Source organism: Phyllostomus discolor, chromosome 3 (genome assembly GCF_004126475.2).
Source record: "Phyllostomus discolor isolate MPI-MPIP mPhyDis1 chromosome 3, mPhyDis1.pri.v3, whole genome shotgun sequence".
NCBI classification, from domain to species: domain Eukaryota; kingdom Metazoa; phylum Chordata; class Mammalia; order Chiroptera; family Phyllostomidae; genus Phyllostomus; species Phyllostomus discolor.
The window spans coordinates 116,726,224-116,747,461 of record NC_040905.2 but is presented as its reverse complement, the minus strand read 5'-3'; the positions used below and the strand labels follow the sequence as shown (position 1 = coordinate 116,747,461).

General features: G+C 45.5%; 2 protein-coding genes across 3 annotated transcripts in view; one reads left to right on the top strand and one right to left on the bottom strand.

The window, feature by feature from the left end:
- The window catches only part of KATNIP (katanin interacting protein), a 190,991-nt gene extending 181,715 nt beyond the window's left edge, over positions 1-9,276 (bottom strand). Inside the window, exon 1 of the mRNA XM_036021187.1 lies at positions 9,189-9,276. Coding sequence (XP_035877080.1) covers positions 9,189-9,195 — 7 coding nt within the window. The 5' untranslated portion in view covers positions 9,196-9,276. The remainder of the gene's footprint in view (positions 1-9,188) is intronic.
- A 110-nt stretch (positions 9,277-9,386) lies between these two features.
- Positions 9,387-21,238, top strand: part of GTF3C1 (general transcription factor IIIC subunit 1) — a 76,114-nt gene continuing 64,262 nt past the window's right edge. The window contains exons 1-5 of one of the 2 annotated variants that reach the window (XM_028506182.2): positions 9,387-9,696; positions 12,474-12,683; positions 15,373-15,549; positions 16,653-16,796; positions 20,235-20,331. In XM_028506182.2, the coding sequence (XP_028361983.1) occupies positions 9,476-9,696; positions 12,474-12,683; positions 15,373-15,549; positions 16,653-16,796; positions 20,235-20,331 (849 nt within the window). In that variant the 5' untranslated portion in view covers positions 9,387-9,475. The remainder of the gene's footprint in view (positions 9,697-12,473; positions 12,684-15,372; positions 15,550-16,652; positions 16,797-20,234; positions 20,332-21,238) is intronic. The other variant, XM_028506204.2, reaches the window with a different exon arrangement.

Below are 21,238 nucleotides of genomic sequence, written 5' to 3'. Positions count from 1 at the left end.
TGATCTGCCAAACACTGGAAAACTTGAGAAATGGTGCGTGAGATTCCCCTGGAATCCTAAGGAAAAGGGTGCATTTTTTCCTGTGACAGCTAATTTTTACCGAGAGCCTATTAAGTGCCAGGCGCCATTCTAGGGTCTTTAGATGGATGAATTTATTTGATCCTCAGCCCTGTGGGAAGGTCATACTATCAATCTTCATTTTACAATTTAAGAGTCTAGGCATTGACAGATGAAGTAACTAAGTCCCCTGAAGTCACGTGGCTAATAAGAGGAGTCCTCAGAATTCCAGTCCCCTCAGTCTAACTCAAGGAACTCTAATCCTTCCACTCCTCTCCCAAATGTGACTCAGATGGACGGTGATCACAGAGACAGACAGACAGACACAGGGTCAGGAGGGGAAGATGAGGGAGGGAAAAGAGAGAAAATAAGTAAATCTAACTGTCTGCCCTGATTGGCTAAATTCTACTCTGCAGGCTTAAAGTAAAACCTCCATCTCAAAGGAAGCCAGCTGCAGAATCCCCACAGAGCAAACTCTCCAGGAGGAAGGCCTGGTGGGGTGGGATGGGGGAGCAGGCTGGACTGAAGAGCTCTGGGCCTGTTCTCCACTCCTGGGCCACCCATCAGGACACTCCACGGTCTTGGCCTCCACATCTGAGAAATAACAGTGATCAGACTAGATCTAAAGGCTGAGTCCGGCCCATAGACATTGTCTGATCTCCATGTTAAAAAAGAAAAAAAAAAGATATTTTTCAGCCAACATTTAAATCTCCGGGGATTTCACATTTAAAAACTCTGAGTTCTAGATTCTTATGAAACATGAGAAGACCTGGCAACACAGGCCTGCGTTCCCGCCTGGCGACAGCTGGCAGGAGCGTGGCACTCTCTGGCTCCCCACCCCCACAGGACATCTCCGTGCCACAGAGGGCAAGTCCAAGTTGCCATTTATCAGCAGATCTGAGAGGTTTTTTTCCCCTCTACAGTGAAGATGAAAGTGATGGCTCATGTGTCCAAGTCTCCAGCAAAAGTGAGGACTGCCACCACTACCACCACGGTCACATTATGCTGCTAACACTGACCTATGTACTTACTGTGTGCCAGGCCTTTGCAGCTATTAACACAGCTACTTCTCACAGCCACCCCAGGAGGACGACATAGTTATTATCTCTATTTTATAGATGATGGAGAGACGAAGAAGGGCAAGTTTCAAGAAATTATAGCCCTGGCTGGTGTAGCTCAGCGGACTGAGTGCTGGCCTGTGAACCAAAGGTTGGATTCCCAACCAGGGCACATGCCTGGGTTGCAGGCCAGATCCCCCGTGGTGGGGGGGCATGCGAGAAGCAATCACACATTGATGTTTCTCACCCTTTCTCCCTATACCTTCCCCTCTAAAAATAAATAAATAAAAATCTTTTTTAAGAAAAGAAATTATAGACAACAGATTTCTTTGCAAATGTGAATTGTATTCCCAGTATATTTAGGTGTTGAAATAACCTGGCATAAAGCTGCCTAATAAAATAAATCCTGGCCACTGCAGTCATGTGCATTACCTGCCTGTATCCTGCAGGCTTCTCACTTGTGATCCCTGCATGGGATCCCGAGGGCTCTGAAATACATCAGTCACCAAAATGGAATCCTGGACTAGAAGTCAAGTCCATTCCAGTTCTAGCTTTGAGATTTCAGGTGGGTTCTCGAAATGTATCTAATTAGTTTTAGAATCAGGAGGAAACACAGGCACGGAGAATTGCAAATTCACCTAAACTTTAGGAAAGTGTGGTGGGCCTGCAGGGGCCCTATGGTCTGGACCAGGTCTGTGGTTCTCCAGCTTCCTGCCAGGTGCTGCATTCACCCATAACTTTCCTGTCCTCAAAGGGCATGTTCAGTCAGGAGCTGTCTCGGGAGAATCCATCAGCTAAGGGTGGTCCAGGTAGCATCAGGTTCCAAAATGAACCAGCAGGTGAGAGTGACAGTGACCACTGGGATAGGAAGTGGAAGGATAGGAACGTGAGTGAGGAGACAGAGCAGAATAAACAAAAAGGCTGGCGGGTACAGGAAAGGTAGCTAGGACAGGGCATATTGTTAGAACTGGGTTCAATTGCTCCAAGGGACAACGCCTGAGGGAACCATACTTGTCAACTGGCGGAAGAGGAACCAGCCAGGTCTCTGGAAACTTGGCCTGCTGGGTTGGCTGTAAGGGCCTTTTCTCTGTCTGCTGTATAGAGACCAGCTAACAACTCACTAAAGTACAAGCTGGTTCATCTCTTTCCTGGCTTACCATGTCAACCCAGCAAACACTCAGGGACACTGCCCTGTACCAGTCCTTGGGTCTGGCGTTGGGCGTGCAGAGGAATGAGTGGGTCTCTACCCCCAAAGAGGAAGAGAAGCATAGAGCCCATGGAACGACAGCACGATGCATGAGGAGCTGCAGGAGGAGCTAATTCTTCAAGTGATGTCAGTCACTGTCATCTACAGTGTGGACATGATGTGAAAGGAGGGCACAGGCGGCAGGGAAACAGCATGGGCAAGAGAGAGGGGTGGGCAAGATACCATGTGCTTGAGAAGGCCAGCTTCCCGAGGTGCCTTGGGCAGGGTGGAAATCTGAGATGCCTGCCGCGCCAGGCCACATTCCCAGTGCAAAAAGTGAGCACTCGACAGCCGGCCACCATTCAGAAGAGGTCAAACTGCCATTACATGCCAGCTATCAAGGTGCTGGCCACAGCTCAGTGCTGAGATCCAGGGCTGTGACAGATGGCAGGTCCAGTGGGGCCAAAGCACCCTTTTATCCAGAGACTAAACAGTCCAGGTTTTTATGGGAAATCTCTATTTTTAAAGATGAGAAAACACAGCTACAGACCCAATTTGGCCCAGCATAAAAACTCTGGGCATGAGAGTGGGTGGGTGACTATTTAAAGATGAGGCTGGAGACCAGCAGACCAACCAAGGGATAGAGGCAAGGGAGGGGAACAGCTTCCCCAGGAAAATCTCCCAAGTAAATGTGCTATGTCCACAGAGCAACTGTTAAGACTACAAGGGCCAGGCTGTCCAATACCCCATGGGCCATCAAGTCAGTCCTGCGGCATTGAAGACAATTGATACTTTCTTATCCTTATATAAAATGCACTGTAAACAGCTCTAAGCTCCTTCTAACCAACCATATGGCTCCTCGTATCCCTTTCTCACTTGGAAATAATAAAGCAGCCAGGGTCAGATCCTAAGGGAGGTATGCCTTTTACACTGTGCTTACTCTTTTACTAGACTAAAGGGCAGGCCTCACCTGCAGACTCACTCTTCAGATGTGAGGACCTGGCCACACTGGCAGGGACAGAAGGCTGAGACAGTTCTTTGATGAATACTAGAGTGTAAACTTCATTTGTCTGAGTCCTGGTTCTGCTACCTACTAGCAGTGTGGTGTAAACTGGACACAATTACAGTGAGTATCGCATTGAGCCAGTTCAAGAATCAAATTGGACCCTCTATGGCAGGAGTCAGCATTTGTCCTGTGAAGGGCCAGATAGTAAACATTTTTGGCTTTGCAGGCCACATGGTCTCTTCTAGTCAACTCTACTACTAAAGCATGAAGACAGCCATAGACTGTTTGTATGTATCCATAGGCAAATAGGTATAGCTGTGTTCCGATAAAACTTTATTTACAAAAGCAGGCAGCAGGCCAGAGTGCTTTGGGAAAGGCTTAGACCTTTACAAATGTTATCTTCTAGGAACTTCTATGTTGGATTGCAGTGTTGATGAAAAGGGGCCACAAACTTAACTACAAGTGCTTCGTGACAGGTGGTCATGTCCTAAAGCAGTATTTTTCCCTAACAAAGGTCAGTCTTCACCTGAACTAAACCTCTCTGTTGTCTTTTTGCATCTAGGGTAACATACCTGACAAATAAGGCTTTGGAGTAACAAGTAATTTCCCTTTTTCTGGATCCCTCAGAGCAGCCACCGCACCACAGCCTGAGACCACAAGGCCCCTCATTGTTATTGTTATCGTGTTAATTGTCAACTGTTAACTAGCCTGCACCCACCTGTGTAAAAGTGTGTGTCCATCATTTTACTTTTTATCCGAACCCAGAGGCTTCCCAGCTTTGCTTTCTCCTGCCTCCCTAATCACCAATGGATTTCATATAAACAACTTACATCTCCTCCTTTGGTTGTAATGTGTAAAATAAGGTGCAAAACTGCCATTTTTCCGGAGCACTTTCTCAACCCGTCGATGTTTTGCTTCCTGGCAATTGTCGTCATTTTGGCTCAAATAAACTCATAAAAGTTCTTACAGGTTTGGACAACACTTGCATTAACAGTAGTTGCCTGTTTACGTCTGGCTTTCTCATCAGACTATGAAGTTTTAAGGGCAGAGAATACTATATATCCATGCCCCTCCTTTTTTCAGATTAAGGGACAAGTATAGCTTGCTTGTCCCTTAGTTTTAATATAGCAGTATGGCACGAACAAAGTCCATAAGGATTTCCAAAATTGTCCAAGTTAATGCCCAGGCAGGATCGCAACCTCAAACGTCTGCGGGTCCCAGGCAGATACGGGTGCAATGAGGGAAGCCAGCCCTGCAGGTGCTGCAGGGGCACAGCGACCTCCCTCCTCCCCCTGCTCCGGCTGGGAGGGCCCTGAGGCCACGTGGAAGGCTACCTGGGTGTTAACACTTTGTTGTTGTTTTAAAGAAAATACCATCATCAGATACTTATGAGAACTCTCCTAATTTTTCAATGTTAAGAACTAATTCGAAAATTTAAGGAACAAAACATTATGGGCCAAACAAATATGCCTGTGGGCTATTTCAGCAAGAGGCTCCCAATTTGTAACCTCTGGTACAAAAAAAGAATCCTTTTTAAATTTCCTATGTCTCTATTTTTTAAGGATAAAAAATTTTAACTTGTATGTTAAAAAAATTAGCTTTGCATAAAAGTTTAAGACTAGTATAATGAACTCCCATTTACCCTTCACCTGGATTCAACTGAACTCATCTTGAAATCTCTGGATTCCAGCGCACCGAAGGCACTGAAATGTCCTGTAGTCACTGAATGAATGCCCTCAGGAAAAATAAGCTAAACCTTGTGCACCAGGTCCTATGAGCTAAAACCACAGGGTGGAATGAATGCCAAAAAATGTCAAGAGAAAATAAATGAATCAGGTTCAAGGATGAGAACTAAGGAAGGAAAAGAGAACGTGGACCACACTTATTTTGCCTGTCGAATGCTTGCTTTATTTTGTGTTTGTTTGTTTTGCTTGGCTTCATGTAAGTAGTAAGAGAAGTACACAAATCACCAGAAATCCAGGCAAAAACCATGCAACAACAGCAGAGACCAGGACACACTGACACCACACCTTCTACAACATCTTACTGATTCAGCTCTCAGCCATTCTGTAGTTTGGGGTTATTCAGACAGGCGAGGCTAAATTTCACTTTTGCATTATTAATTCCTTGAGAGAGTTTGCTAAGCAAACGAACAGTATAAACAGGGAAATGTTAAATATTTGCTCTGTGGGGAGCAAAAGCAAATGAGCAGCTTTAAAATCCTTTCTAATTATATTGATGTGCTGAACTTTTGTCTAATTATGTTCTTGAAAACTGTGTAGAAATTTTTTTCTAAACCAACTAATTTCAAAAACACTGGAGGAAATTTGATTTTAACGTAAAGGTGAACATTTTCACAGGCAGGAGACTCACACATTGCCAATTTACCTTCGCGAAAATAAAAAAATGTCGAACATTGGTTTTTCTTTTAAACAAAGAGTGAGCTAATTACAAAGATTGCTTTTTGATGGAGGGCTTCATTAGATTCTGCCTCCCTCTTCTACCAGCAGCAAGGAGGAAGTGTGCCCACGTGCACACAACAGCAGAAGAGCACTTTTTATGTGCCAGACCTGGTGTTCAGTGCATTCACGCATAGTCTGCTTGAGTCTACAAAGATGGGTTCACCAGCGGACGACCAAACAGAACAAGGTAAGCTCATCATCATCTCCACTTTATTGATAGGAAAACTGTGGCTCAGATTGGTCAGAGTACACAGCTGAGATTCAAATCCAGGGCAGCTATCTCGTCCCCAAGACCCTCAGCATTACCTCACACTGCATCACAAAGCCCAAAGTCAAAACTGATGAGCCAGGGAAAACACTGGGAAAGTGCTGTGGTGATGTGGACATGCAGAATAAACCCAACTACAATCCAGTTTGGGGATACTTGGTAGTCCTTTGAACTTCTGTGGTTTTCAGAAGTTAACACCTTTCTAATAAGGCTGGGCTTGGCTTATCTAGTTGGCTAGAATCACAATTCATCGATGTGTATATTACTTTACCCAACAGATATATGTGCCTATAAAATGGTATGTATATAAGTCAAAGTTTTAAAAACTGAAATGGCAAAAGGGATTCTTTGAATGAGAAATCTAATCTTAAGGCAAATACTTTCTTAAGGACAACGAAGTTTTCCCTTTCGTAACCAACCCAAAAATGAATGGGTTCCTCCATTGGGCCATAACAATGCTTGAGGAGAGCAGAGGTGATAAAAATTAGACCTGAATAAGCAGACTTTTTGATAATGGTCAACAGCAATGTTTTTCAAAGTGTGTTTCTCTGATCCTGCGAGGAAGAGGAGCTCCCAAGAACAAAACTATTTTCATCTCAATTCTAAGACTTTTTCATCATGTTGATTATTTATACTGATGACACAAAAGGAAGAGTAGATAAAAATGCTTGCAGCCCGAGAGGCTACAAGGCAGTGACATCAAACTGTACTAGTAGTCTTTTTTTTTCTTTTTTTTTTTACTGCCATGTACTCACAACAAAACAAAAAAATATCATTTTAAGGCTTTCCTGGTGAAACAGTAAAATTAATTTTATTAAACCTCAACCTATGAGTACACATTTTTTAAAATATTCTGTGTGGAAAAGAAATGGGATGGACAGATAAAGTACTTCTGCTACAAGCCTAAGTACAATGGCTGATCCCAGAAAACACTTGTGTGATTGAGTTGCCAACTGAGCTAGCCATATAATTGTATATTTTATAGAACATGATTTTTACTTGAAAGAACAAACTATAGTTATTCAGATTTGGGTGGTTTGGCAGACACTTTTTCAATCAGGAAAGTAAACCTTTCACTTCAAGGAAACAACTGACAGCATTGTTGTCAATGATCAAATCCAATGTTTCAAGTGGAAACAGGTAGAAAACTTGTTTCCATTGCACTGGGTTCAATAGTTTCCCAACACTTAAACTCTTGAAAAAATGAGATAAGTGGTAACATTAGTGAATCATTTTTTGATATGATGTAATAATATGCCATCTGACACTGGGGAGTGAAATTTCCAATATCAACATCGGGAAGATTTGCATAACTCAGTGAAGTAACATTTTCCAAATGACCAATGCCAAAGTTATCAAATCATGCATGGGTAAAATATTCAATGGAAGAGCAAGACAGACCTGTGGATTTTAATGTAACAGAGCACAAAAGTTCAGCAATATGGTTTCAGATGCCCCATTGTGAGTGACCTGCAGGCAATTACAACTTGCTAAGTTTTGGTACAGTATCTAGGAAGAATATATACAATTATCAGAAAAGGCAATTAAAATATTCCCTGTTCCAACTGTTCGTCTATGTGAGGCCTGATTTTTTTCATACACATCAGCCACAACAGCAGCACAAGTCTGGTTGCTGAAACCAAATTGAGAGTCTAGCTATTTTCTATTAAATCAGACAGGGAAGAAATTTGAGAAAATGTAAAATAATGCCACTTTTCCCTCTAGTATTTTGGGAGGTATTATAGCTGTTTTTAATTAAAAAGCATTATTTATATTCAGAAGTAATGGATTGTTATTTTTAAATGAATAAATAAATGTTTTAAGATTTTTCTCAGCTTTAATTTGATATGGTTAATATCATAGACATTAATATACATAAACAAAACTCTTTTTAAGAGTAAGAAGGCATTCTGAGACCAAAATGATTTGAGCATTGGTTTTCTGGCAGTATCACATTGACCTTTCCACAGGGTAATCTGGCAAATGACACTTTATAGTACCTCTGAAGTACAAGAGGCAAAGTGCCTCTCGAGTACAAAGGGCAAGATGTCTTTTAAGCACATAACATTGATAATTTAAAAGAAAATCCACATTGAATTAAGTCGATGTCACAAAGGAACAAATTCCCCAGAAGTGTCAGCGGCAAAATGAGAAAAATGATCTGCATTCTAGCACAGGCGCTACCAGTCTCCCTAGACACTAGCCTTCCCATCTACAGTGAGGTCCCGGAAGAGCCTATGTTTAGATTGCTTCCAATCGCCAATTCCGTGATTCTAATCAGGGACCCCTAAATGGTGGCCCACAGCTTGCCTCTGGCCTTCAGACTGATTGACTTTCACGGTATTTTGAGACGTGCCCCAGAACAATAATTGGTTGAAGTTGAGGGAGAAGCTTCTCTTTCACAAGGATTTTCAGTCACAGCCCAACCCAGCTCATTAGACTTGCCCCTGCAGATATATGCATTTGTATTCTCTGGAATGAAGGGCCTCTAAAGACCCTTCAAAATCTCAAACTTCATAATCCAGATCCAGAGACAAAGTGTCTGGGTTCCTTTCTCACTCTGCCGCTTTCTGGCAGGCTGATTTGGGGCAAGTTACTTAACTTCTCTGAGCTTCAGTTTCCTCCTTCGTAACATGGGATAACTGGCAGGGCTGTTATGAAGGTTCACGAGGCGTTGCTTGACAACACTAACAGAGTTCCTGTCACTGAACAGTACTAATTATTAGCATCTAAGCACAGAAGAATATTCCCCAGTCTTCCCCCACTCTCCTTACCAAGTCCCGTTTTCCAGTAGCTTATGACTGCACTCCCCATGATGACGCTTACCCCCCATACCAACTCCCATGTCCCACAGGTCCACATCCTAACACAGGCAAGACCCTCCTCAGACGTCTACTTCTCCTTTCTCTACTAAACCCCTTCACTGTACCCCCCCACCCTTACGAGGTTCCTACACTACCATAGCTCGACACAATCCGAACACTGACCACTCCCCCCAACCCCAGCCTCTACTCCCCATCCCGAACCACTAAGGCTTTTTTTCTCCTCAGACCGGAGATCACATTGGGTCGGGCAGAGGTGGTCGAAAGGTTCGTAGCTTAGGATCCTGCAGAGGGGGCGGGAGGGGGCGGAGGAGCCCACCAATACTCACCGTCCATCCCTAGAGGCGGTGGTTCCGGGCGCTCAAACCGGAAGCGGCCTCTGTACTGTTTGCAGTTCCCCTGGTTACTGCGGGTTTCCGGACCAATGGCGGTGGAGTTTCACGGACTGAGCCCGCCTCCAAGGGGTGTGACGTCACGCACACGCTCTGGAACTCCTCCTTCAATTGCCGGGTCCGACCCGCCTCCGGTGTTGCCTATTGTTGTGCGCAAGCGCGCTGGATGCGGCCCTTGACGCCGTGGTGCGCAGGCGCCCGAGGCGCTGCCAAGTGAAGTAGCAATGGACGCGCTTGAGTCGTTGTTGGACGAGGTGGCCCTGGAGGGGCTTGATGGCCTGTGTCTGCCCGCGCTGTGGAGCCGCCTGGAAACCCGAGTGCCGCCCTTCCCGCTCCCTTTGGAGCCCTACACGCAGGAGTTTCTGTGGAGGGCCCTTGCCACGCACCCAGGCATCAGCTTCTATGAGGAGCCTCGGGAGCGACCCGACCTCCAGCTCCAGGACCGGTCAGCGGCTTGGCCTTGAGGGGCGGGCGGGCGGGTAGGCTCAGAGCCTGGGTCTGATGGAGCCGGGAGAGGACTAGGTTCCGACGGAAGGAGGGCGGGGGAAAGGAATGGAGCCGTGGGAGAACCTGAAGTCTAATGGGGGCGCTGTGTAAAGCCGATTTGGGGTCCCTCATGCCTGGCAGGGCCCAGGCCTCTGATCGAGTTTGGGGCCATGGTTTGATGTATTGGGGAGTCTTCTGGTGATGTGCTATTATGTCCGTATGCAAGTTTGGGGTGATGGGGAGCAGGACAGGGGGTTATATTATTCGAGCTTCAGAGAATATTTTCTCTCAAGTGGAGGATATGATTGGAGTGGCTAGGCGGTTCAGATCGAGACTGGAGGAATGAGATCTGCATAACAACAAGCTTAGCAATAATAATAACAGCAAGAATTTATTGAATGTCTAGTACTATTCTAAGATCCTGTTCTGGGAGCTTCAGGAGATTAAATTCATTTCATTCTCACAGTGACTCTGAGGTGGGTGCTGTTATCTTCCCCATTTTGCAGAAAAGCACAGCGAGTCATAGAAAAATAAAAGTATGTCCAGAGGTATGGACATTATAAGTGACTATGTGTTGATTTGAACCCAGGCCTCTGTTTTCAGAGACTTTGCCCTTAAGCCATATTGTGAGGGACAGAAGAGGTTTCTAGGGGTAGACCTGTCCAAAACAAGACTTTGATTTTGATGGCCAGTTGCCAGAGTATTCTGAAAAGTGAACAGCAACTGTGGAAGCCTGAAGGGGAGAAATAAGTTTTGTTGAAGTGTAGAACTGGAGGTAGGGAATGAGGAATAGTAGACACAAATGCATTCTAATTTTGAACTGGGACTGTTCTAAGACCTTGGAATGTAGCTAGTTATTTAATTTGTACAGTAAACTTTGAAGGTGGGTATTATTATCCCCATTTTCCTGCAGAGAAAATTGAGGCACTCACAGAGGTTAAGTGATTTGTTCAACATCATCAGCTAGTGAGGGCATAACTTGGAACTAGAATCCAGGAAGTCTGGGTACAGAGCACACTTTACCCTTAGCCAAATTGGGCTGGAGCGGTAATCAGTGGTCTTTTCATCCACTTAAAGAGTTTATCCTTTATTAGAAGGACAGTTGGAAGCCTCTCAAGGGAGGGTTAGATTAAGGGCAAAGAGTGAAATTGAGAGATTTGTAGTAATCTAATCACAAACAACCAGCCAAGGTTTAGCTCACCATAGTGAGGGGGAGAATGGAGATACAGGGTAGGTAGAATCAAGACATGAGGCAGAAAAAAAAGGTGATTTGTTAAAGATTATTTATTTTTAGGCAGAGAGGAAGAGAAACATCAGTGTGTGGTTGCCTCTCACATGCCCCCCACTGAGGCCTTGGCCCACAATCCAGGCAAGTGCCCTGACTGGTAATTGAACCAGCAACCTTTTGGTTCTCAGGCTGGCACTCAATGCACTGAGCCACACCAGCCAGGGCGAATAAAAGAGACTTGGTAACTGATTAGTTGTAGGCTATAAGGAAAAGTGGGAACCAAGGACGATGCCCTTCACTTCCTGATGTTTGTGCACCTGGGTGCACACTGATGCCAGTCACTGTGGGAGGGGACATGGAAGAGCAGCACAGTGTTGGAGTCTGTGGGGAAGTGGAAAGGTGCTGAGTGTCCTCTGAGACACATTGTGTTTGAGATTCCTTTGAGTTATGTAAGTGGAGATTCTGTTTAGTAAACATCTGGCTTCAAGGGAGTGAAAGCAGGTCAGAGGGAGGGACTAAGCTAGAGATATCCCATATGGCTGATTATTAAAGCTGTTGGCTAGGATCATCCATGAGAGAGAGTGCATAGTGGAATTCCTTAAGACAAGGCCCTGAGGTACACCTACATTTAAAGCCTGACTGGAGGCCTAGGAACCTTCAGAAGAAGACCAGGAAGATGTGGCTGGAGAGGAGAGGGCGGCAGCTCAGAGTGGTGACCTGGAAGCTGGGGAAAATGTGATTTCAGAATGGAAGGGTAAATAGTGCAGAGGCCACAGAGAGGGCAAGAAGGAAAGTGTTGAAAACTGTATATGGGATTTAGCTTCAACTAGTGCAGGACGTGAACAAGATTTCTAAGGAGAACGTGACAAACTTGGCTGGCTGGATAAAAGAAGAAACCCCAGTCAAAGATGTCTCTCTGGTGTTGATAAGGAGCAACTTGGAGAATGTGGTACCAAGGAGGGCAAGGGGGGATTTATGGGAGGTGGAGAGAGGCAGTCATAACTTTGGTTTTGATTTCATTGAATTCGAGGTGTTTAGTTAGACAAGTGAAGACAAGGACTGACGTTTGTGGGGGAAATCATATTGAGGATTCAATGGTAAGAATTGTTAACATGCAAGTAATCATTGAAACTAAAAATGGATGGAGGTACTAAAGAGATCACTAAAACAAGAAGGAAAGATGACAACTTAAAGGAGGAAAACCTTGAATCATTACGTCCAGACCTGGGGGTTTAGAGATTAGGCACCAGATGTGGAGGGAAACCAAAAGGCCATGACTTGGGCCAGTGTGGTGATTCAGGTTCCAGCGTTCGGCTCGTGGAGTAGATTTGGGGAATCCTGGAAAGGTCTGTTTTCTGGGGCAGAGGCCATTGCTGGTCAAGATGGTCTGCATTTGTAAGGCAGGAAGACTGAGTGATCTCACTTTCTCTCTCTGATCCCACCATGCACCAAGCACATATTATTTCTGAAGCTGAGTTGTGACTTGATATTTGTGCTTTCCTCCTTAGGTATGAAGAAATCGATTTGGAAACTGGAATTCTGGAGTCCAAGAGGGACCCGGTCCCTTTGGAGGATGTCTACCCCATTCATATGATCTTAGAGAATAAGGACGGCATCCAGGGCTCATGCCGGTACTTTAAGGAAAGGAAAAACATTACCAATGACATCAGAACTAAGTCTTTGCAGCCCCGTTGTACGATGGCAGAAGCCTTTGGCAGGTAACTGACTTGCACCACCAGAAACTCATGGGACTCTTCCTGCTTTGAAGTCAGAGGTGTAATCAGAGCGCCAGAATTGGCCTGCAGCCTCAGTGTCTGTCAGAGTGCCTCATCCCCGCACTGTGGTTTGGGCTAACTTTGCTCAGGGGGCCTGCCTTTCTTTCCATTTGTATTCACAGGCTAGCCTGGGTGGGCAGTGCAGGAAGCTGCCCTTTGGATCGGTGCCTTTCATCCTCTGTCCAGGCTAGGCCCTGTGCTGCCCAGCGGTCCTTTTGTGAGTCTTCGTTCAGGGCCCCAGTTTCCCAGAGTGACTACTCTAAGTTTTCATTTTCTCAACCCCTGTCTACCTCCATTCCCACCTCCCTCTGTACTTTACTGAACTGGAGAAGCTGCCAGATAAAAGAGAAAGAGTTAGCTCCTCTTTCTCCTTTATCCTCAGTTTCTGCCTGTCTGCTGGTGCTCTCTTCTCTACACATTAATGCGAATTGCTCCTCTTACAGTAGGACCTTCTCTTGACCTCAGATCCCCTGAAACTATAGCTCTATTTCTTTCTGAGACTGCAGACTTGTTTTTTGGAAGAAGTAGCTACACTCACTTCACTCTTTCTCCTTCCTCCTTCCCCTCCACTTCCCTGCCCACTGTGGTCCTGATTTCTGCCTTTTCTACCAAAATCGTATCCTCTAAGATTCCTATTAATAGCTGGTAGGCTCTTCTTGACCCCTATACACCATTAGGGACTTTTAAAGGTTTTTCACCTGTTGCTTCCTTCTCTGTTTTGTTTTTCTGTTCTTTTAGCTGATCCCACCAGCTCCTTTGTGGACTTTCAGCTTCCTTTTACCCCTTCAATGTTGGCTGCTCCCAGTGGCTCTGTCTAGTCTCCAGACCTCCCAAGTGTCACATGGGATGTTTTAGTAACCTGCCTCCTACCTCTTTACCCCAAACCTGCCTTCTCTTTTTCTTTCCTCTTTGGTTTCTTTATTCTGGTCTGGGGTACCCTCATGCACCTGGCTGAATATATTTGCATAGTGCTTAATCGGTGTCTGATCATCTGTATGATGGCCACAGTCTGCCAGTTGAGCTGAACAGGAGTCGTTGCATCAGCTAATGGGAATCTGTGGAATTTGATAATACAGGGTAGTAAACTAATCTGAGTACATTTTTAAAGCGGAAACTCAGTTCCCCACTTTTCAGACTTTATTTTCCCAATTGACTTCTCCCAGTTTAACTTCATGAGCCTGCTTTGAGGCCAGCGAGCAGAGGGCCCAAGTCTGTGACTTGCAGGCTCTCTTCCGCACATGTTCACAACCTCATCTTTTTGAAGATGGGCTGCACAGGTTCCCACAACTCTGCAGGAGACTAACATAGGTTACCATGGGAAGGGAGCTACAGTGAAGTGAAAGTGAAGCCAGCCTCTTCTATTTTTTTCTTTTTGCCTAGTTGGTGGTAGAAGTGAGCGGGTGGGAGGAAGGAGCACAAGCAGACCTCGTGGTCGGGCTTTGTAAACAATAGGCCATGACAAGCAGATGCGGGCACAAGCCCATGGTACCTCACATACGGACCCTGATGACTCATTCATCCAGGAAAGGGAGCTTCTCCGATTGGGTGTATGTCAATGCCAAGGAGTAAGTGGGGGGGGGGGGGGGGGACCTTTGTCTGCACACCCCAGTGGGATCTCTGCTGCAGGGCCTGGACCCCTAGGGTGTGTGAGTGGAGTGGGCCAGTCTGCCTAAGACATGTATTTACATTAGCAGACAAGGCACTATGATAGGGCCCGTCAGGCCCCTGCGGAGAAATCAATGCTGACAGCCAGGAAACCTCAGTGCCTTGCTAGGTGGCGTTCTTGGCCTCTTTTACAGCATTTTGTGCTCACCAAGTCAGTGGGAGAAACTAATGGTTTGTCCAAGGTCCAGTCTTCATCAGACTGCATATAAGTCCACTGGTTACACAGTTCAGTGTTTCTGACTCTGAAGTTCGTTTTACCTGTCTAGTTCAGTAGGCTAGTTCATTCACTTAACAAATATTTACAGAGCTTTTACTGTGCGCCAGAATCATTCTAGGCTGTGAGGATGTCCTGATGGACAAGTCGACAAGGTACACCCTCTTACGGAGCTTCTGTTTGAAGAAAGGGAGACAAACAGGACTGTTGTTATATATCTCCCCCCATTTCCAAGAGGGCTAGGCGCTGTGAAGGATACGGAAACCATGGTCAGGCGTGGGGGTGTACTCTGGTTACCATTTTGGGGAAGGCCTGAGAAGTTGACCTCTGAGCAGTGACCTGAGTGATGAGAAGGAATCAGTCACTTTAGTCCCAGTCACTTAAAGACCCTGGAAAAGAGCAGCCGGGAAGAGGAAACAGCTCGTTTCAGAACCAGAGGGCCATTCACGGTGGGTCAGGGGCAGAGCCATGGGGGGTGTATGGGACATTCCACACCCTCGTGGGGCATTGCGGTTTGGGTCTGAGTGCCTGGAACGGTCCAGGGGGGCTTTAAACAAAAAGTAGTGACTCCGCTGGCCCTGCCCACCCTCAGCACCACGCCTTAGTCTGAAGACTGAAACCAGCTTAACTCGAGGATTGTGAACCTCTAAGAAGCGGCAGAAAATGATGATTCTCCAAGGTTCTGCTTTTTCATGCTTCAATTTTCATAAAATCATAACGTTATTTCTTCTTGTGGCTGTTTCTGATTTGCAGGTGGGGGAAGAAACTGATCATCGTTGCCTCCCAGGACATGCGCTACAGGGCCTTGATAGGCTTGGAGGGGGACCCTGACCTGAAACTCCCCGACTTCTCCTACTGCATTTTGGAGCGATTAGGCCGGTCCCGGTGGCAGGGGGAGCTCCAACGAGACCTTCACAGCACCGCTTTCAAGTAAGGCAGCGATTTTCAACTGGTGTGCCACAAGAATTTTTACAACAGGCGATACCTGACTAGTTGGCCGGGGCACTGACCTCTTTCCCCTAAGATTATCAAATAAAAAAATGACAACAGCCAGCACAACAATAGCTGTCCAGTGTGGATGAACCAAAATTATACCTATTGTTTTGGTCAGACCAGCATAAAATATATATTTTTTGGTATGCCGCTGAATTTTAGGAATTAGTCAGTGTGTGCTGTGAGATGAAGAAGGTTGAAAGTCTCGGACATAAGGGGCTAATTTGCTTGTCTGCTTTAAGTGACGGGGCTCACTGATCACTACACCACGTCTAGGCGGCAGCCTGCTGCCTTGTCCTCTCTGTTCCTCTTATCCCTGTCATCTCGGCAGTCCCTAAAGCATGATGAATGCTTTCTTTGCAGTGCTTTCTTTTCTTTCCTTTTTAAAAGGTTTTATTTATTTTTGGAAAGAGGGGAAGGGAAGGAGAGAGAGAGAGAAATGTCACTGTGAGAGAGAAACATTGATCAATTGCCTCTCACCTGCACCCTAACTGGGGACCAAACCCACAACCTAGGCATGTGCCCTGACCAGGAATTGAACTGGCAAACTTAGGCTTTGCAGGTTGATGCCCAACCAACTGAACCATACCAGTCAGGGCACAATGCTTTCTTTTTGAAGAAGCCCTGGGGTGACCATATAACTTATTGTCCAAACCAGACATTGAGATGGAAGGTAGAGCTGACCAGAAGGGAGCCAAGGGAGTGGGCATAAGTTGACCACTGGCAAACCAGGTCTGGCAAACCAGGATGGTCACCCTAGTTATTGGCCATGTTTGATTATCTCCTTATAGTTGATCAATCTCCTGGCCATCCCTGCCCATTCTATTTGCCCTGGCCTCCTCGCCCATCTCCCCACCTACCTCTCCTGGAGGTCTGGGTTCTGCTCCTGGGCTGAGCCATGGCTGTTCTTTTGAAGGCCTTTGTTTCATACCGACTGTTCTCTCAGATAGTCTGGATAGGAGGCGCGTATCTCTGGTTTATGTCCAGGCTGGTGTATGAAAGCAGCCAACACAGCAAAATGACACTCACCCCTCCTCCAGGGTCGATGCAGGCAAGCTGCACTACCACAGGAAGATTCTGAACAAAAACGGGCTCATCACCATGCAGTCCCACGTGATCCGGTTGCCCACGGGCGCCCAGCAGCATTCCATCCTCCTCCTGCTGAACAGGTTCCACGTGGACAGGTGAGTGTTACGAGGCCGGAGCGCTCTGTCCTGTCTGTATTGCAGCTGTTAAAAATCAGAGGCCAAATCAGAAAACTACTTCAGCTTTTTAAAAAGACATTTATTCTCTGTTTCTGAATATGAAAAACTTAAGTTGTGCTCATTTAGAAAACCTGGAAATTATACAGAAAAGAATAACCCCACAACCCAGCAGTAGGGACTACTAATATTTTGAGGGTATTTGGGGGGAATGTAAAATAAAAGTAAGCTAAATTTGATTGGCCATGGTGGCAGAGTTGAGGTTGAATTGCATCAATTTAATGTCGTGTTTTTACAGCATGTAACTGTAGCAATCAACCTGTGTGGATGAGATGGTGAGGTTCTACTAAATAATTACATTATGCTGCTATCTGTCTGAGTATCATAGTCAGTCAGTACATCAAGCTGATAAAAGAAATTCCCTTCTTAAGAACCAGGGAGTCTCTGGGAGTAAGTCTCTCTGACTCTTAAATATTTATTTCTCTATTTATTTTTTTAGAGAGGGGAAGGGAGGGAGAAAGGGAGAGAAATATTTTGATCAGTTGGTTGCCTCTCCTATGTACCCTAGGGAACCAAACCCACAACCCAGGCATGTGCCCTGGCCGGGAATCGAACTGGCAGCCTTTTACTTTTCAGGATGATGCACAACTAACTGAGCCAAACAGGGTAGGGCAAGTCTCTGACTCTTAAATCCTCCCTCTTGGGGTGACTAATTACCCAGCATAGGAATAGGGGAAAGAAATTCCACCACACTGCAGAGAGGTCTCAGCCTGTACTGTATCACCCCGTGCCCTCCTTTGCAGGAGGGGCAGAGACCAGGGTAGGGAAAGGGTGAAGCTGGTACAGAGCCTAGAATGAGTGCCCTGGGGAGAGTCAGCTGTGCGCCCCAGTGCCTGGTCGCCAGTCCTCCGTGCTGGAGATGGGCAGTGTCCAGGGAGGCAGTGGGCAGGCCCTTTCCCTAGACCACAGGGACTGACTCTGTGATTCTGTCCTCCCCAAATGACAGAGGCTCTGCTCTCTACCCAGTGGCCAGGAACACCCTCCACACGGGGAGGAGGGAGTAGGGTAAACACTCAGGATTTCATGTAAGTTTTAAGGATTACGGCACCCACTGCATAGCACGGAGGTTGACCCAGAGGAATGCCTGATGTGCCTGTGTAGGCTAACTACTGACTAAGGGTTTCCAGGAGTGAAAATGTCCCTCTGAATTTGTCTTCAGATCTGTGTTTTAGAAATACGACAGGAAATGCCCCCCAAAACAAAATTTACCTATAAAAAATTGTGTGTTCTTACATGTTTAAACTTCAGTCACCTTTAAAGTACTCTCCTTTTGACGCAATGCACTTATTGAGATTTTTTTCCACTTCTCAAAAGTTTTGAATTCCTTGATTCTGATGCCTTTTAGTGTTTCTGCCGTTTTTTGTTTCACTTCTTTCACGTTGGCAAAACCTTTCCCTTTGAGGACTTTTTTTCATCCAGGAAAACCAACAAACAAAAAAGTCACTCAAGGCGAGATCGGGTGAATAGGGAGGGTGGGGTACAGGAGTCATTCCATTTTTGGTTAAAAACTGCTGAACACTAAGTGCAGTGTGGACAGGTCCACTCTTATTGGGTCGGCCAAAAAGTTCATTTGGTGTTTTCCATGTGATGGCTCCAGTAGCACTTAGCTGTCTTCAACTTCATTTGAAACAATTTTGGTAGATTATAGTGAAACAACTGTCATATCGGCATGCATTTAAAAAAAAACTTACCAAAACTGGTGAATTTTTATGTAGCCATTTTAATATTGAAGATGGAAGAAAATACCCCATATTTTCAACATATTATGCTTTATTATTTCAAGAAAGGTAAAAACTCAACTGAAATGCAAAGAAGGATTTGTACAGTATATGGAGAAGGTGCTGTGACTGATCAGACACGTCAAAAGTGGTTTGCAAAGTTTCATGCTGGAGATTTTTCACTGGACGATGCTTCATGGTCAGGTAGACCAGTTGAAGTTGACAGTGATTAAATCGAGACATTAATTGAGAGCAATCAATGTCGTACCATGCAGGAGAGAGCCGACATACACAAAATATTCAAATACAAAGTTATTGGTGAAAACAAAAAATGTGTCTTTTATTCTATGGAAAAAACTAAGTGGCCTTTTTGGCCAACCCAATAAATCATCAATAATATAATGAGCAAATGCCTTGAAAAGTTCACTGAAGCCAAACGTGGCCTCTCACAACAACACCAGCTGGCACACTGACACAGATGGGTTCCTAGAACACCTGGTGAGGGAACCCTGTACTACAATGTGCCTGCCTTCCAGTAGATAACTCTGGTTTTTTGTTAGAGAGAAATCATAATATGTTAGAGAGAATTATACTTTGATAATTTGCATTTTAATTATTTAGTCATACTGTCTACTGGTTAAATGTCTTAACCATCAAATTCATAAATGGTGTGTAGCCTGTGACCCACAAAGAACATAGGCTGGTGGCAGTGAGTAGAAGAGAGAACAATGGACTATGTCAAAATCTGCATTTAAATCTTTGCGCCTCCCTTAGGCAAAGTCACCTGGCCTCTCCAAAGCACTTTACTCTTCTGTATAATGGCTACTGCGTACTGCTTGGTAGTAGTAGTTCCTGTGCAGTAAATAGCTGTCTCTTCATTTAGTCTTTCATTCCTTGAGAGGCAGTAAAAATGGAGAAGTAGGTGCAGTCTTGATCCCACACAGAAGCCCTCCCTGCCCCTAGGCCTGCAGGCAGTTAAAGCCCAGTTCTCCTTCCCCAGCCACTGGCTGCAGGGCTGCTCTCTGCACCCTTCCCCCCGCCTTCCCCAGGCACACACAGTGAGGAGCCCTTGTCTCTTGAATAGCAGCTTCTTTTGGTGGCCCTTAGCTTGGAAGCATTTTTTGTGACATTCACTTCAGAATAACAGTGCAGGGTAAGGAAGGGGGTCCATCAGTCTGGTGAAGTCAGCAGTGGAAACCAGACCTTCAGAATCAGAGTGGTGTCCTGACCCAGGGAAGAGCACTGGATTTGAGGCAGCCAGACGAGGTTCATGTCATGGGCCCGAGTCTTAGGAAAGCTTATTAACTTCCTAATAAGCTTTCCTAATGTCATTTCCTAATGTTCTTTATGAAATAAACCTTGTCCTTCCTCACCAAGTGATTGATAAGGAAATGTCAATCTAAACTTTAAGGTATTGTCAAAATTAGTGCATTTTAAAGGATCATTTCAGTAAAGCTTCAGACGTAGAGCCTAGTCTGCACACTGCCACTAGTTAGGGGCCCCTGGCCGTACGGCCGAACCACTCAGAGCCCCAGCCTCTCCTGCCACAATGTTCACGAGTTGGGCTGGAAATCTTGCCTTGGAAAATGGGCAGTCTCTAGCAATAGGTGTGGAAAAAATGAACCATTTGTGTTTCTCATAGGAGGAGCAAATACGACATCCTCATGGAGAAGCTTTCGGTGGTGCTGAGCGCTCGGAGTAACCAGATAGAGACACTAGGAAAGCTGCGGGAGGAACTGGTGAGCTGCCTGGGGCTTCCCATGTGCCAGCGGGCTGACCTGTATACCACAGCGTGAAGGCTTTGTCAAGTGTGAATCGAATTAATTGTAATCGAAAGCCTTGCTGTGGGCTTGACTATCACTAACCATGAAACAAGTGGGGTTTTCCTTTGTTTTATAGAACAAAAAAATCCTATGTTTTATAGAACAAGAAATTGCTCAGTCCTGAACCTCAATCCTTCTTCTTCTTGACTGACTTCCATTTCCCCTGGGGTTTGCTCCAAGACCTGCTATAAAAGTTCGTATGGGGTGGTAAATCTGGGTATGTGGACTTACTTTCACAATTAAGCTCGTAATTTTGTTTGTGGCTTTGTATTGGTATAACAGTGACTGTGCTAAGAAGGAGGTGAGCTGACGTGGGCAGAAAGGCAGTCGCTGACCTGCGTTGTCTTTGAGCCCCGAACGAGGCAAGGCTGAAGTGAGAACGAGAGGGAGAAAGCACGGAGGTGCTGCTGCCTGGGCTGCTGCCAGGCTGATTTGAACAGTCTTCAGTGGCAGTTAAGAAAAAGCCAATATTAGAAATGAGAGAAAAACAAAATTGCCCAGTAGGTTAACCAGAACTTGAAACTTAAAATTTAAAGTCAAGATTTTGGGGTTTGTCCCCAAAAGAACACGGTGGAGAGTCCGATTGTAGACGTCAGGACACTCCCCGCTCGCCTCCTGCTGCATCAGGGAAGCTCGGGTTTCTGCCCTTGGTGCTCAGAGGGGCGGGGCCTGCTCCCTGTTGCTAGCTTCATTGTGTGCCCAGCTCTCTTTAAAGCAGAGGCTCCAACCAAGGTGTTTGGGTTAGATTTGGCCTGTACATTGTTAAAAATACATGTAACCTAGCATTTTTTTTAATTGAGATTTCACCTACGAGTTCTAGGTT